Source organism: Sarcophilus harrisii, chromosome 1, assembly GCF_902635505.1.
Source record: "Sarcophilus harrisii chromosome 1, mSarHar1.11, whole genome shotgun sequence".
Classification (NCBI taxonomy): domain Eukaryota; kingdom Metazoa; phylum Chordata; class Mammalia; order Dasyuromorphia; family Dasyuridae; genus Sarcophilus; species Sarcophilus harrisii.
In genome coordinates this window covers 243,632,547-243,649,870 of record NC_045426.1, presented here as the reverse complement: position 1 = coordinate 243,649,870, position 17,324 = coordinate 243,632,547, and the positions used below count along the sequence as shown (strand labels likewise).

The 17,324-nt window shown below is 34.0% G+C and overlaps 1 protein-coding gene across 3 annotated transcripts in view; it reads right to left on the bottom strand.

The window, feature by feature from the left end:
* PRDM6 (PR/SET domain 6) overlaps positions 1-17,324 on the bottom strand; it is a 148,586-nt gene that overhangs the window by 4,239 nt on the left and 127,023 nt on the right. For all 3 annotated transcript variants that reach the window (XM_031939120.1, XM_031939114.1, XM_031939107.1), the window contains exon 7: positions 5,369-5,545. In XM_031939120.1, the coding sequence (XP_031794980.1) occupies positions 5,369-5,545 (177 nt within the window). The remainder of the gene's footprint in view (positions 1-5,368; positions 5,546-17,324) is intronic.

The following is a 17,324-nucleotide window of genomic DNA, read 5'->3' as shown; positions in this document are numbered from 1 at the left end:
AAGATCTGTCCTTGCATTTCATACCAATGTGATGGGGTGAAGTGGAAATGAAAATGATGTTAATGGGAAAATAGTTGCAGGGAATGACAAGTTCTTGATGCTTTCCTTGTGCACTTCACAATTAAGAATGGTTATGTAAGTTATATATTATATGTTCTGAATTGATTTACAGATGGCAGAGTTTTTGACAGTGAAACCAGAAAGTTGGACATGAAACCAGGAAGTGCTAAAATGGTATCAAAGAAAATCAAGAAATATTTTTTTTTTATTTTTGTATCAGTCTGAACGTCATAAGTAAGACTACATTTGAGGTTATTCTTCACTTAAGTAAGTGGCTGTTCAGTTTCAGTCAGTCAAAATACATTTATTATCTACTGTGTTAGACACTGTGCTAAGCACAGGGGATACAAAAAAAGAAGCAAGACAAATTTCTGCCCTCAAAGAGCTTACAATCTAGTGAGAGAGACAGTAAACAAATGAATAGCTAGAGACAAGATAAAGAAGAAGTAATTAAAAGAGTGAAGACACTAGAATTAAGTGGTATTAGGAAAGTCATCCCATAGAAGATGGGATGTTAGTTGAAATCTGACAGAAGCTGGGGAAATCAGGAAGCAGAAATGAGGAGGAAGAATATTGCAGGCTTGGAGGACAGTCAGGAAAAAAATGTCTAGAGCCAAGAAATAGAGTATCTTGTTCATGGAAAAGCAAGGAGGTCAGTGTTTATAATAATAAGGGGTGGAGATGGTAGAGTTCTACCCCTCATATTCACACACACACACACACACACACACACACGCATGCACACACGCATGCACACACACATACACATTTCAATTAATTTTCTTAAAATCAAGATACCTCAGTTAAAGTAATCACAGAGTCAATGAATAAACTTGCTTAGATTTTAATGTGGGTAGCAAAAGCTTAATCTCTACTATGATGCATTTATTAGGTGCAAACTACTGTCTTAAGAAAGAAATACTGTGATTAGTTGAGAGAATGAGTCATGCCTCTGGAATCTATAAGTAAAAAAGATTATTTCACATGTTCAGCAGTTTGGAACCAGGAAGATTCTAGGTTTAGGAGTATTTTGTGAAGGAAGACTTCTTTTCCTATATCAGAAAGCAACAAAGAAAGACCATTTCATTGAAGATATTGGACCAGTAGTTTACAATACATCTCTTTGGAAGAAGATTAGATTAAGAAAGACAAATATGGAGAATCACTCAAGAGAAAAGATAGTTTCAGAAAGCTTAACTGCTCATGGAATTAAATAAGTGATAGCTCTGAACTTAAGAAGTAGCAAATCTTGGGAAAAGAGCTGTATCTAAGAGAAGCTGCGTGAGGACCCTCTAAAAAGTACCTCTAGTACCAAAAGGTAGGTAGTAACTCAATAGAAACTTATTTATTTGCCTCTGATGTTTGAACCAAATATTTAAGGTATAAGATATTTTTGGAATTATATATTTATTTTATGTTTTATTTGAAGCAAATAAATTTTTGTTTTTAAAATGCACTATAGAAGAACTAACTATAGTTTCTGTCATATTGAGTTAAACTTACCTTTGATTACATAACATTTATAAGATATAAAATATTAACATGTTATTTTCTTTTTTTAACTAAGATAGAGATGAACATTTCTTTTAATAAATTTATAGCCTGACTGCAGATTCCAAAGGCAAAAACATGAAGCAGGCATCAAATAAATTATTTAGAATATTTTGAAGTTTTCCCAGTTATAATGAAGTGAGAGAACATTGTCTTCAATATACATTTTCTCTTATTTGAAACAACTCATAAATAGTTATACAACTACCTAGTTCCCCCAAATCTCTTAGTCTACATATCCTGCAAGATAAACCAAGGTCTTTGCTCATTTTTGGTCAATTCCTATTCATTTTTGAGAATACAGTTTAGAGCCAGGTTTGAATACTATGATCTACATAGTATACAATGTATAATCAATAATAACAATGACACACATTTTTATGGGGCTTTACTGTTTAGAAAAATGCTTCTCCCACAAATATCCTTAAGAATTGTAAATATCTTCTTTACTAAAAGTTGATGTTTATTATAATGTAAAGCCATAGCAAAGCAATAAAAAAAATTCAGATATCTTGACTTCAAATCTCATTCCTGGTTAGTTACTTAGGTTTTTTGTTTTTCGTTTTTGCTTCTATAATCCCCATCAACTTTCTAAAAGTCACTTCACAGCAGAAGTCTCCTAAGAAATATCAGTATTTGTTTGTATATGATGCCCTCTACAGAAGACATCTTTCCTCAACCAGAGAAATAGAAAATAAACCTAATTTTATACACATGTATATACATATATACATAAATTCACACATATAGAGACAGCATGACTTAAAGGGCCAGTCTTGGACATAGGAAACCTGGGTTCAATTATTAACTCTGACACACATTAGTTGGGTAACCAAGGACCAGTCATTTAATACTCAGAAACCTTTCTAAATCTCAGTAGAGGGAATTCTTTACACTAATGAAATCAAAAGCCTAGATCTTCCCCTACTGCACCCTGTATATGTCTAAATTAAGACATTGGATACCCAAGAATTACACAAATTAGCACAGATGCACATACACACACACACACACACACACACACACACATATACACACCACTATATTTATACATATATGCAGCAAAAGCAGCCTAGTAGAATAAAAACTTGATTTCAAAGTCAGGAAAACTCAGGTTCACATCCTACCTCTGATCTACACTACCTCATTACTGACCTACATTATAACTTAAATTAGGCAGTCTTTTAAACTCTCAGTGTTATATCTAGGAAACTCTCTAAAAGTATAAATTGTAATCAGTTATAGCGAAGATGCCATTCTACACAGATGGAGGAAATCTCCTTACCCTAGATTTCCTATACTTGTGAAATCACAGAAATACACACATATACGTATATATTCATACACATACACAAGTCATTCTATTTAGAGGCTTCACCTTTTCAAATTCAATTTTCTTTTTTTTAAGATATAGCCTTTAAATCAATCCCCATTAGTTGAAAAAAATAATAGTTGCTATGAATCCTATTTTTCTGACTACTATAGGGGGGGAGAGTTTGAAAGTTTTGATTTGTAAGATGATATAACATCTCTGTAATATTTATGAAATCCAAAAGGGTGTGAGTATCTATGAACCATATGGCTGCCTCAGGACTAATTGATTTTGAGATTGTGTAATATAGATAATTTAATTTTCTATTTTCCTTAAAGAAAAGTGGATAGTTTCCTAGAAGACTCTTCCCTACTTCACAAAGGAAATATGCTCAATATAACCAAACCTGGCTAACTGATTTCCTTTCTCTCTCTCTCTGTCTCTGTTTTTTCTTTCTCTCTCTCTCTCTCTCTCTCTCTCTCTCTCTCATACTCTCTCTCTCTTTCTCTTTCTCGTCCTCTATCTCTTTGTTTCTGTGTCTCTCATACATATGTATACACACACATGTGCACGTGCAAATTTTGAGAAAAGCACCATTTGATGAAATCTTATGATAAATTAAATTTAAACAAAAATGTTAAATCTATTGGAAACATGACAAAAACAGGCTGTTAGGAATGAAAATTGAGTGGAGTCAACGAGGTTACACATAAGTAACACCTTAACATTAATAGAAATCTATTTTCCATTTTAACCCTGAAACCTCTTCAATTAATTACTAAAATCTATTTACACAGCTACTAGATAAAAATCAATCTGATTCCTAGCACCATATTTGGTTCATTCCTGTGAAATGCCTTTTTTTTAATAACCTGACTCTGAAAGGCCCAAGTGCAGAATGCTTAGGTGCTGCCTGGCAGAATTTACAAAGCTCTATGATCCACATCCTGGAAAATGTAAGATTATCATGATTCTCATCCACAAAAAGGAGGGCAGAATTTGTGACTCTTTGATGATCAAATGTGTGAGCTGTCTAAGGCCAAAGGCATTGATAAATTCCATGTTGGAAGAGGCAGACTTGCATCTGGTCACTGTGTGATCCATTTTTCTTTTATGTAACCTAAATAATGTTAATTGTCATTGTTTTCAATTACTAATTAATGCCAAAAATTAAGCCAAAGGATGAGAGAAATGGAAAGATGTTACTTGGTTGAAAGAAAATGTTCTGTCCTTGATAGGGAAAAAAGCAAAACAAAAAAAATCATATATTTCTCCCTCCATTGGCAAGACAATAAGTCATTTGGGGGCCAAACCTGTTGGATTTATTCTTATCCAGGACATTGTTTTGTCTTGAGCAGATAATAATACCACTCCCTGCCATTAGATCCAGATATCAAGAATGACACATTATTTAAAGAAACAGTTCTGTTAGCATGGTCCTTCTTGGCTGAGAATGAGCATAGGGATTAATCTTTACTTTATATTACACATTATTAATATTGCTTCAATTTTTTGATATATTTCTTAGAGGAGATCTGATGCAGAGCTCCTTTTCCTTTTCCTTCATAAACAAAAAAACTAAGAACAGCATGGAAAATAATTGAAAGATTCAAAAGATTTCAAAATAATAAAGTACTCTACATAGGCAGTAAAAGCTATATCAAAGAATTATTATAACCTTGTCAAAGCTAAGGTCTTCATTGCCTCTGTCTCAGAAAAATTAAAATTGTTCTTTGAAATGCTCTTTCTCTATTAATGCTCAGGTTTTTTCCATCACCAGGAACCCCACAAGGACATTGATGCTTATTTTTTCTGGTTCTTATGTTCTTATCAACATAGTAATTTTGAAGCCTTAAAAGCACATTAAATGTCCAGTCAGAATATTTGCTCTAGGGTTAAACGTCAGGAGGCATGATAAGTTATATATGCCTACCCAAGTCACTTAATGTATTTGGAGTGGAAGAGAAATCCTTCCCTGGATATCTTAAAGAAAATTCTTTCCTTTGAAGCCATTATTCAATTGTCAATTAATCACAGCTATACTTCACCAGTAGATGAAAAGAATATGCCTCAAAGGACTTTTCAAAGTTTCTCCTCTTGAATCTGAGAATCAAAATTTTATAACTTGGAAGGTACTGAAAGAAGTTGAATAATTGGAAAGTAAAGTGAGGTTTCAAAGAGGTCAAGTGACTTAGTCACAGTCATATGGCTATTAATTGATTAAACCAAAACTCTAAACTAGGTATACAAAATCTGATAACAATTTCTTGGAAAAAAATACAATTCTTCTTAGAGCTTGGATTTTGATCTTCCAAATGCCTTAACCACTAATTGTTTGAGATAAATAATGTGGTGCAGCAGATGTTCCCCTTTTTTCCCCTACTCATGAGAGAAGGTATTAGAATTGAGTGAAAGGGGAAAATATCTAATATCTCAGTTACTTACTTGAAGGGTTTTTCTCCAGTATGAGTTCTGATATGGTTGTTGAGGGTGGTAGCCCCAGCAAAGGCACGACCGCAATAGCCACACTTGAAAGGTCTGTCACTGGAGTGGGTAACCACATGATTCCTCAGTTCAGAAGGCTGGGAGAAGGACTGGGAGCAGTGACCACACTGGTAGGGTCTGAAACAGAGACACAGCCTGATCATTATTTTCTGCTTCAGTAAGAGGAGGAGTTCCTTACCTTGTAAGAATGGGCAACTCTTCTGACAGCATCCCTAAAGTTCTTTGATTGTGTAGCCTATCAGTAAAAAATTTCTGTGCACTCATCTCTAATACAGGAATACTTGCTTATTTATAAAATACATACATGTATTTACTATCTTAATAATAATGTACATTACAAAATGTGCACAAAAATGGAATTGAAAGATTGAGATATTTTGGTTATAACCTGTATAAAAAATCTTTTTCTCTCACTAAATAATAATAATGGTATGTTTAGGGAGAGAAATGTGGTGTAATATATCTCATTATTTTTGCAAATCACTTTTGTGATTTGAAGGTTCAGTTGGAAGTTTAGTTCATTACATTATTTAATGGCTGTCATAGCTAGCAAAGACACTTCACAAAGATATATAGAGCCAAAAGGAAGAAGTGCATCATTGCTGGTACTTACTAAATCATGATACTCACTTTTCCAATCTCATCCATTAGTTATGCAAAGGTGATTTATTAAAATTCAGATGGTAAGTTTACATCTTCCCTAATAAAAATCATTTGTTTTTATAAACTAATTGGAAGGTGTTTTATTTTTAGTTGCTTAACAAAAAGTTTCGAATTTCACTGATGTTTGTCATTTGGAAGATTTTTAATCAAGTTAGGAAATGTTTACAAGTTTTAATGTATGCAGATAGGAGGGTTTTTAAAAATAGGTGACACACTTGTATAATTTTCAGGAATTCATAGTGGAGAGAGTTAAGTATCCAGAAGGAGAGAGTGGTCAACAGTATTAAATACTCCAAAAGGATCAAGAAATGAGTACTGAGAAAAGAGCATCATATTTTGACAGTTAAGAAATTGTTGATAATTTTCAAGAGAGCAGCTTTGATTGAATGAGGAGTCAAGAGGAGAAATAGAGTAGGTTGAGAATCTAGTACCCTAGAGGGAAAAGAGAAATTAGGAAAAAGGGTAGATTTGAGAGGCAAGATAATGCAATGACATCTGTGATGCACAGTGCAACCTATTTACTCTCTGTTTCATAATCTAAAGAAAGAAAAATGTTGGGGCAGTCTTTCTGGCCAGTATCCCAGAGCATAGATTCTACTTTCTGAGGGCTTTGACAGGAGCCCCATTGTTATCTAGGGAAAAGGTGCAGGGTCTCTTGACAGGGGTTTGAGGGGCAAAGAGAGGAATCAAAGCTGTTATGAGTTCCTGGTCCATCCATAAAGTATAATGATGCTACTGTTGTATTGAGAGACATTGAATGAATGAATGAAAATTAATTTAAGCCCTTACTATGTTCCAAGTCCTTAAGTTACACATATAATTAAAGATAGTTTTTGACTTCAAAAGCTTTCATTCTTATGGAAAGGCACAAAGAAGAGGAATGAGGTGCAGGGAAGGGCTCTTTGGAAGTACAGTGACATATCCCTTTGGAGAACTGGTTCTAGAACTGGAAAGGGTTGGAACCATCTTAGAGTATGTATTCATGCAGCATCAGGGAACTAGCAAGAAGATACTATGAAATAAAAAGAACAAAGCAAAGTAAAACTGGCAGTTTTGGAAATAAAAGTGACAAAACTGAAGATAATAAAGTCAGAGATAATTGGTTATTATAGAGAAATAAAACATGTTATCTTCCCACTTTCTAATTCACACTACTAGCTATTTCCCCTTGTGAGCCAATCCATAGCATGGCTGCCACTTTGGGCCCTAGAATTTCAAAGTGGAGTATAAGAAGGATTTTAATCACTAGTTGCCTATTTCTTTAGTGTCATATAGAAAATGTTTACTCATGCCCTCTAAGATAAATTAATTAAAATAAGTCAAATTTACTTACAATGCCAACAATATTGTACCAAAATTCATTTTCAAACCTTTCTAGACAAAATTCAGACTGTATTTGATATAGAGAAGTACATGTTTGAGCAAAAAAGCTTTTGAAAATACAAAATATAGTATATTTGTACCTTTTTTTTTACTTGCCAAAGGGTTTTATCCAAATTGTCTTCTTTGATCCTCACAACATCTTTGTGAGATATATAAAGAAGCTATTATTACCTCTACTTATAACTAAGGAAATTGAAAACAAAGTGTAAGATAACCAAAATTCAGAGACAAAGGCCATCTTTGGATGATTCTGATTTAAGCTAGGCATTTTTGTAAAAATATGCATTTATATGGTTCAAAACCCTTCTACAGTCATTACCCAGGGGAAAAGTGAGAATATACTTTTAAAATGTCTCTTTCTACTTAAACATGGTTTCAGATTTGAAATTTAGGTTGTTTGCTCCTTTTACTAATTAACAAAGATATTATTCATGACACGTCTTCTTCCTGCAAATTTCTGTTTAATCCAGAAGTGAATGGAGGTATGCAGCAAGTGCTACCATTTCTTACCTAATAAAAGATAACATGGCATACTTTTTGCAATGTATGCCCATTGTCAATGGAAAGCAAGTCCCAACAAATACTTCAGCAGCAATAGCATCATAGCTACCAGTTCTATAGTTCTTTAAAGTATGCAAAATACATTACATATGTTAACCCATCTGACCCTCAAAACAACCCTATGAGGAAGGTACTATTATTAACCCTATTTTTAAATAAGAAAAATTAGGCAGATACATTAAATGACTCGATTAGTGTCACACTTCTAGTTAAATGTCTGAGGCAGGCTTCAATTTGGGTCTTCCTAACTCCAAATCATGAGCTTTATTCATTGTGCCACTGGCAGAGAACATATCTCTTTGGCTTGAAAATATAAATCAATTTTTTGTTTCCATAAAACAGATTAAATGTTCAATTTTATTTTAAAATTTCTCTGCCCTGCCTATTTAGAAGCCAGGGAGTTATATGAAGTCTTGAGTTTTCCCCTTTTCTAAAGTGTGCCATATAATTCCATAACAGAGTTCTAATTCAAAATTCATAGTTCAAAATTAGAATTATGTCAGGAGAAATATCTATGGTACCACATAGAGTCTTAATTTGTGGCCCAGTTTTCACTGTCTGGACTTACACAGCCAAGGGCCAAGGCAGACTTAATTGTTCCTCTTAATAAATGTGTGTGCTCAAATGGCTGGAAACCAAAATGAAAGGCATCAGACAATGGTGACCAAGCATGTACAACAATTCAATTAAGTGCAAAATAAAGTGTACCCTCTCATTTGTCAAGTGAACTGCTTAATTGCGGCTACTTGCATCACTGATCACAAATACTATTATTTTACAGTGCTTCAGAACACTGAGCTCTGATCGTAGAATTTTTTAGCCTGATTAATAGCCTAGGATTAGTCAATAGCTCAATTCAATGCAATTTTAATTACTTCCATTTGGAAATCTATCTAACTGCGGTTCTCCACCAAATTTCAAAGGAATATATATGTAAAAGTTGTTAGTGGGAAGTTTATCAACCTTGACAAATTGTGCATGCCTTTTTTCATGACCATAATATGTCCCTTTGAGCTCTCTTATAATTATATCAAGTTGAAAATGTTTGTATCTTTAACCTGTGCTTTGTGATCATCATTAACATAAAAATCTTGAGTTGAAAAATAAGTTCCTTTAAAATCATCTGCTTAAAATGCTGTTAATGATTATGAAAAATTTAAACCTGAATGTATTTATATATGCTATGTCCACTGATGATTGATTTTTTTTCTAATACTGAAAGGGACCATTAACAATATTAGCCTCTGGTTATCTATTTTTAATAGCTACTATGATAAACAGTAAACCATTAAATATAAAACCAATTTATCTTTTTTTTTCCCAAGGATGCTGTCAAAAGTTTGGTTGATTTATTTCCAAAGTCCAAAGTCAATCTAATCTTTGTATGTAAATATTCAAAAGAAAGCAATTGAAGATCTAATGTTATCCTGGCTGTCAGGGAAAAAGATTCTAAAACAACTTAGCCTATGACAGCATTGAGAAGTTGCTATTAAAATCTGTAGAAATTAGCATCTAGTGTGAAGAACCCTGAGGTTCTAATGCTCCTGGACTAGAAACTAACAACTAACCCTCAAGATGTTGTTTCCACACGGATGAATGAATAAATGAATGAATCAACATTTATTAAGCTTAAACTGAGGCCTGGGAATAGAAAAACATGCAAGCAAGAAAGCTCCTGCCCTCAAGGAGTTTACATTTTAATAAAAAAAAAAAAGTATACATAGGGAGGTGATAGCTTGGCATCTCATTTTCCATGTCACACTAGATGAAGTATTTATGGGCTTTACTAATTCTAGTATCTCATTTCATATAACTAAATGTCATCTATTTTATGTAAATAGTATTTTATTTTTTTCAATTACATGTAAAGCTAGTTTTCAACATTCATTTTGTTCCAAATTTTTCTCTCTTTTCCCTTCCTCCCAACCTCCCTCCCAAGATGGCAATCAATATGATATAGGTTATAAATGTGCAATCATGTTAAACATATTTCCACATTTGTTAGGTTGTGAAAGAAGAAATAGAACAAAAGGAAAAAGGGCATGTACATACACACATGCACACACACACGCCACAAAGTGAAAATTATATGCTATGATTTGCATTCTAATGGATTCTGAATTCTGATGCATTCAGCATCCATCAGTTTTTTCTCAGAATGTGGATGCATTTTCCATCATGAGTTTTTGATATTGTCTTGCATCACTGTACTGCTGAGAAAAGTTAAGTCAATCATAGTTGATCATTACACAACATTGTTGCTATTGCGTATGATATTCTCCTGATTCTACCCACTTTACTAAGTATCAATTCATATGCCTTTCCAGATTTCTCTGAAATTTATCTGTCCATGATTTCTTAAAGTATAGTAATATTCCATTACATTCATATTCCCATATACCTCAACTTGTTCTGTCATTCCCCAATTGATGGCATAAATTTTGTACATGTAAGTCTTTTCCCTTTTGTTTAATCTCTTTAGGATACGGACCTAGTACAGGTATTGTTAGATCAAAGGGTATGCACAGTTTTATTACCCTTTGGGCATGATTCCAAATTGTTCTCCACAATGGTTAGATTATTTCACAATTCTATCAAAGAATGCCTTAGTAGCCCAATTTGAGGATCTACTTTTAAAAATTATCATTTATTATTTTCATGTCATCTGCAAATACAATAATAGCATTTCATCATTCTGAAAGTAAATATAATTGATATTCTTGAAAAGAAATACACACAACAGCCTTCAACAGAAGCATCTCATTTGAATGCTTAAATCTATTTTTATTTGCTACTGAAAATAAAATTAATTTCTTTTTTTTCTTTCCCTTATTCTGTCTGTATGCCTATAATGGAATAAACATAGTAATTTTACATGAAGGCCCTATTTCCTGCCTGAACAACAGAAGCTTCAATAAATGAAAAATTGTGCAAAATTCTTTTTCTATTTCATATTAAGTATCTTTTTCACCTCTTAATGTTCACTTTGTTATGGGAGAAATATTTCTTCTCTATTCATGTGGTAGGTAACTGCTACCAAATATATATTTACTACAACATAGAAATTATGGAAGTAAAAATCTAGGTTTTATTATTATGCTCAAGCATAGGTTTAGACTTCAGAAAACAACAACCAATTATGAGGATTCTGATGACTTCTTATAAAATAAACTACATCACAGTGACAGAGAAATAATTCATTTACATATTGCAATTTGTCTATTCCTCTTAGGGCATAAAAGTTAAAGAAAAGACAGGTTCAAAATCTTATATTTTCTTCAATGTCATAAAAATTCAACAAACTTAGCTGAACAGAGTCATAATCTCATCCATTCCTTAAGTAAGCAAATTTCATCAAACAAGGTCTACAGGTAAACTATATCAAGTTATAAATTAAACTATGTTAATAGAGGCTACAAATAGGCTGATTGAGAAGGAAGATTTACATATCACCAAGGAATCAGGAACAGTTAAGAGTCTTCCTTTGACTTCTTATCTGAGGAATGTTACAGACTCTAAGCTAAAAAAAAAATGTAGAAAAAAATTCTACAAGACAGGTTTTGATCAGGTGAAGTTAATATTAATCAAAAGATTATTGAGGAATAAAAAGAAATAAAAAATTCCCATACCAATTTAAATTTCTATTTTCTACACAAGCTTTACTTCCTTGTCACAGATTCTGTGTCTATTGCTCAAAAGTTCAGAAAGAGCACTTTTTCAGTTCATGACCACACATTCTATGTCTTCCTTAGAATATAATAGTTCCCCTTGTTATGTAAAGACATTACTAAGGAATAAACAGGGTCCAAATTAGGCTATTAACCCTGCATCAGTCCTGGTACATGTTTAGAGCAGAACAAGGATAACAACACAACTTTCTTCTTCTCCTGGCATTATCTGAAACTGGCTGTTCTTTGAAAAAAGACTATTCTGGAAAAATGTGCAACTCATTTGCTTTAAGTCTGTAATTGGTTTGGTATACACATACAAAAAGGATGGAACATTTAACAACATTCAGTTTGGTTTGGTTTGAAATTTTTAATCCTCCTTTGATATGTATTTCATGGCATGAAAGCCTCCAGGATAAAAGATGTTCCGTCAGGGCTACATTCACTCCTTACTCCTTGAAAGCTAGTTCCAGTGCAGATCTCCCAGTGACTTCAAAGAGAGCTCCACCCTTGGGTCACTGCTGGCTGTGTGCAATGAGAAAGGAACATAGTCCTATCTAAGGAGAAAAATATTTCAGGAAAGCTACAGAAGGGGTGAGTCAAAGGGCTTGAAGAAAAGTGCATTCTAGGAAAAAGTTATCTTTGCTTCCTAAAAAAGACACCCAGAAAAAAATACACAGTATTACATATAAAGATGGCAATATCCTATCCACTTTATCTCCTCCTATACCCCAACCAAAAAAAATTTATGGTAATGGATAAATTTCCAAATTCTCCCTCTAAAGGATTTTTTCCCTTTTCTCTGTATATTTTATTTACTGGCTTACATGTTATAAAACAAAGACAAGACAGCACAAAATGTAAACATCCAAAGATATTCTAGAGGAATTTCCTCCTTTATGGCTGCATACCACACACAACCAACCAACAGTCATGGGGGTAGGGAGAAGGGGAAAGGAAACCAAATTCAAAAGAGTGTATGTGATTTTAAGTATCTGGAAAGAAGGAAGAGAAGAGAAAAGGCAATTGTCTAAAAATGATTAGCTGGCATTAAAGGCTTTTGGTTGCTTCTTTGTAGAGATTCCCAAATGTAATTTGAGAGATTTCTGCAGTGGAAAACAAAAGAGAAAAGGGTTCTCTGACTCTTGGTTCAAACAAAATTTAACCAGGATAACTTCAACTGGGCAATGGGAAAGATCCAAAGTATAGGGAAAATCTATAACTCAAATATGAATGGACTTCAATGCCTGCTTCCTTCTTTGTCTGATGTTGTTTGAAAAGAAAAAATAGACTAGAATAAGGAAGACAGACAGGCTTTTGAAAAATTACTTAGTTTCAGCAAAGAAATAACATGAACATGAACCTGGGTACTCTTAAATAACTCTGTGATTGAAACTTGAAGAAAGACTTCCAATTAAGAAGAGATTGTAATAGTTCACATTAGGGGGATAAGGACTTAAACTGAGATGATGGCCATGTAAGTTGAGAAAAGGGAAGAGATGGGAGAATACTGTGGATATAGAAATGGCAAGACTTGGATGGATATGTGAAGGAGGAAAGAAAAGGGAAGGAGCATTTATTAAGCACTTACTGTATGCCAGATCCTGTTTTTAGTGCTTCACACATTTTCTCTCTTGATCTTTTCAAGAGTCCTGGAAAGCAGAGGCTTTTAATACTCCCATTTTATAGATGAGAAACTAAGATAGACAGAGGTTAAATTATTTGTCTAGAGTCACACAGCTAATAAGCATCCAAGATTGTATTTGAATTCATGTCTTTCTGACTCTAGCACTCTACTCACTGTGCCACCTAATTACCTCTGGGAAAGTCAGTAATTGAAGATGACAGTTAGTCATCTATTTACCAGAAGGATGATGGGGATATCAACAGTAATAGAGAAGTTTAGAAGAAGGAAAGGTTTAAGGAAAAGAATAATATAAAGTCTGTGCTATGGATCTCAACTTGTTTACACCTGTCCAGCTTGTGTGACCCAAAATGAGGGTCTAACTCATTATCAGTACCCAGAGTAAAAAGCTTGCCAGCTGAAGGTTGCCCACTGTACTCAGGAGGTGACGCAGGGTAGGAGATGGATAGACTGGGCCAAGGAATTTTCCTAGCTTCATGTATGCAGCTATTTCATGGGTGCCCAATAATTGGTAAGAAGAGAGGACCAGTTCAAAAGTGAGAAAAGAAGGAAATGTTGAGAAATGGAAGGGGAAAGAAATAAATATATAGTGCTACTCCATTCCAGAATGTGCTAAAAGTCCTTTTTAACAAATATCTCATTTGATCCTCAAAACAACTCTGGGGTAGGTGCTATTATTATCAAATATTATATCTTTGAAGAAACTGAGATGGAGAAAGATTACTTGACTTACCCAATTATTAAGTATCTCAGACTGGATTTGAATTGAGACTAGCCATTGTGCCACCATTGCTGAGAACTTGCATAGCAAGTATAGGGGAGTCGAAGAGGCAGAAAGAGAAAAGAAAATGGAGCATGTTGGAGAAAAGCCCCATTATGAGCTATGGTGAGGAGGATGAGATATGATCTTTCTTACCCTCTTCTGATAGAATGATCATGAAGACGCCTCCTTGGGCTTATGCTGCTCTGGCCCCTCAGTGAGCTGCCATCCTCAGAGGATGCTATGAGACTATATGGATATCACATCACAGGCTCTGCATTTGCAAGTTTTTAAACTGATAAGGTAAAAGATTCCTAATTCTTTACTGCTGGAGAAAAAGCATTGATGCAGTTGAGAAAAATTAACCAAGTTGAATTCTCTTTTGGATGTCTCCAGACAGTTTTGTACATATGTTCCATGAGAAATTTATAACAATTTCCTTTAAGAATCATAAGAAAATAGTTCTTAAGAGTAAGAAGATTTGAATTCAAGCCTTAGCTCTGCCCCATAATAGAATTCATCTATTTGGAACTCAGTTTCCTCCTGTATATATATTAAGAGAACTGGACTGATTTTCTGTGACTCTGATCTAATATAGCTCCTAAATCATCTATACCAATGACAGTCAAGATTTGGGAATTAGCACAGCCAGGTGACACAGTAGATAGAGTGCCAGGCCTGGATAAGGGAGACTCATCTTCCTGAGTTCAAATCTGTCCTCAGACACTCAATAGTTGTGTGATCCTGATCAAGTCACTTAACCCCAATTGCTTCTCAAAAAACAATCACCACCACAGCGAAAAATAACTTGATCTAAATTTCTGATAAGATAGGGAAAACCCATCAAATGAGACAATCTATATAAAGCACATTGTAAACCTTAAAGCTCTATGCAAATTTTTTGTTGTTGTTGTTATTCAAACACATCTGACTCTTCATTAGCCCATGGACCATAGTATGACAGGCCCTCCTATTTTCCACCATCTCTCAAAGTATGTCCAATTTCATGTTCATTGTTTCTGTGATGTTATCCATCCCTCTCATCCTCTGCCACCCATTTTCCCTTTTGCCTTCAATCTTTCCCAACATCAGAGTCTTTCCCAATGAATCCATCTTCTCATGTGGCCAAAGCTTCAGTATGAAGTAATAAACTAAGTATTATATTCATATTAAGCTTCAGCTTTAATGTTTGGCCTTACCAGGAATAGTCTGAATTAATTTCTTTAAGTATTGACTAATTTGATCTCCTTGCTGTCCAAAACACTTTCAGAAGTCTTCTTCAACATCAAAAGCATTGATTCTGCAGAACTCAGCTTTCCTTATAATCCACCTTATAACAGCCATAGATTGTTACTGGAAAAACCATAGCTTTGACTATACAATCCTTTGCTGGCAAGGTGATTTCTGTTCTTTGGTATTCTGTCCAAGGAGCAAGTGGCTTTTAATTTCATGGTTAAAGTCACCATCTGCAGTGATATTTGAGCCCAAGACTTATAAAATCTGTCACTGCTTCCATTTCTTCTCCCTCTATTTGCCAAGAAGTGAAAGGACCAGTTGCCAAGATATTATTTTTTTGATGTTACACTTCAAACTAGCAATTTTACATTTTCCTCTTTCAAGAGGCTTCTTAATTCTTCACTTTCTGACATCATGTTAATTTTAGCTGTTATTATCTTTTTAAAAAGCAACCCTTACTTTCCATGTGACCCCCAATGACTAAAGTTGATTTGCTACTATGATTTGGAAATCTTCCCATTATTAGTAGTATATGGTGGATTATTTTTTAAGGCAATAATCATTTTAAGTTAATTCAAAGATCAGGGGCAGCTAGGTGGTGAAGTGGATAGAGCACCAGCCTTGAAGTCAGGAGAACCTGAGTTCAAATCTGATCTCAGACACTTAACACTTCTAGATGTGTGACCCTGTGCATGTCACTTAACCCCTTGCCAAAGAAAAAAGAAAGTTAATTTTGTATCAAGGCTTCTTAATCTTTTGTATCAACGTCCCTTTTTGGTCCCCAAAGAAATTTGTGGACACCTCTGAATATTTGTTAGTTCATATTTGAAGGAAATGCTGAATTTCAATTAGTAATTAGTAAAATATATATATATATATTTTTTTTTCTTATCCAACTTCATGGGCCCACTGAAATATATTCCCCAAAATGTCTACAGATTCCAAGTTTAGAGTCCCTGATATAGATGATATTGAATAGTTATTACCAGGTCCCCACAATGTAGTGGGGAAAAAAGTGTTGAACTTGAGCAATACAGGTACTTTAGTTATTCAGCCCAATTCAGAGTCCTTGTCTGAATTGTACAATTTCCTCATTTTGCTAAGCTTTGAATGCCTGGTCACTCTATGTAAGAAATAAACAAATCATGGGTCTAGAAAAGTTCTAGGATGTCAGTTCACTCTAGACTCTGGCCTATAAGTCTAAATTAAATTTGAACAAATGAAAATTACCTGTCTCTTCCCTATGATACTCAAAAATATGTATTTTTTGGTTGGTCGGTTTTTCTGAAAGTTTTTAGGTAACCATTACTAACTATACAACTATTATTTTACAGCACACATATCATAGGAATATAAACCTTAATGCAAATCTGACTTCACTGAGTAAATTATATAACCAGAGTCTGGCAAAAGTTTATTTCAATGTCTTTTGATTTATTATGGTCATTTTTCATCTCTTTATGATGCAGAAAGCATAGAAATGTGTTATGCTCCAAGTTAAAATGGTTCTGTTTCAGAAACCAGATTCTTCCAGCTATAATTTCATTTAATTCACCTTACTTTTAGTTAAGCAGTTAGGAATGAGTGTCTACAGTGACCCTTAGCCTATTCCATCTGAAGTCACTTGATCTCTTAATTAAGTTCACAATGGGAATGTTGCTTGAAAGTATCTTTCAGCTGGGAAAGTTCCCCAAATACAAAATAATACCAGGAGGCTGCAGCTACACCTGCAGTCATTTCACTGGAAGCAGATGCAAGTGCTTTTAAAACTTTTGCTTAGTGAATCTTACTACATCCTTATTGGATTCAAAGAAAACAGTTTCAAGATGTTCATACCATTTCAACAGCCAACATACATGGTAAAAAGGTGTGCAGGGAATAGAAAAAGTTTCTATCAGGAGATACTCCCTCTAATAAAAGTGACAGATGAAGAAAGGTTTTTAAATTCTATTTTAACATTCCCCAAAAAAGAAAATTTTA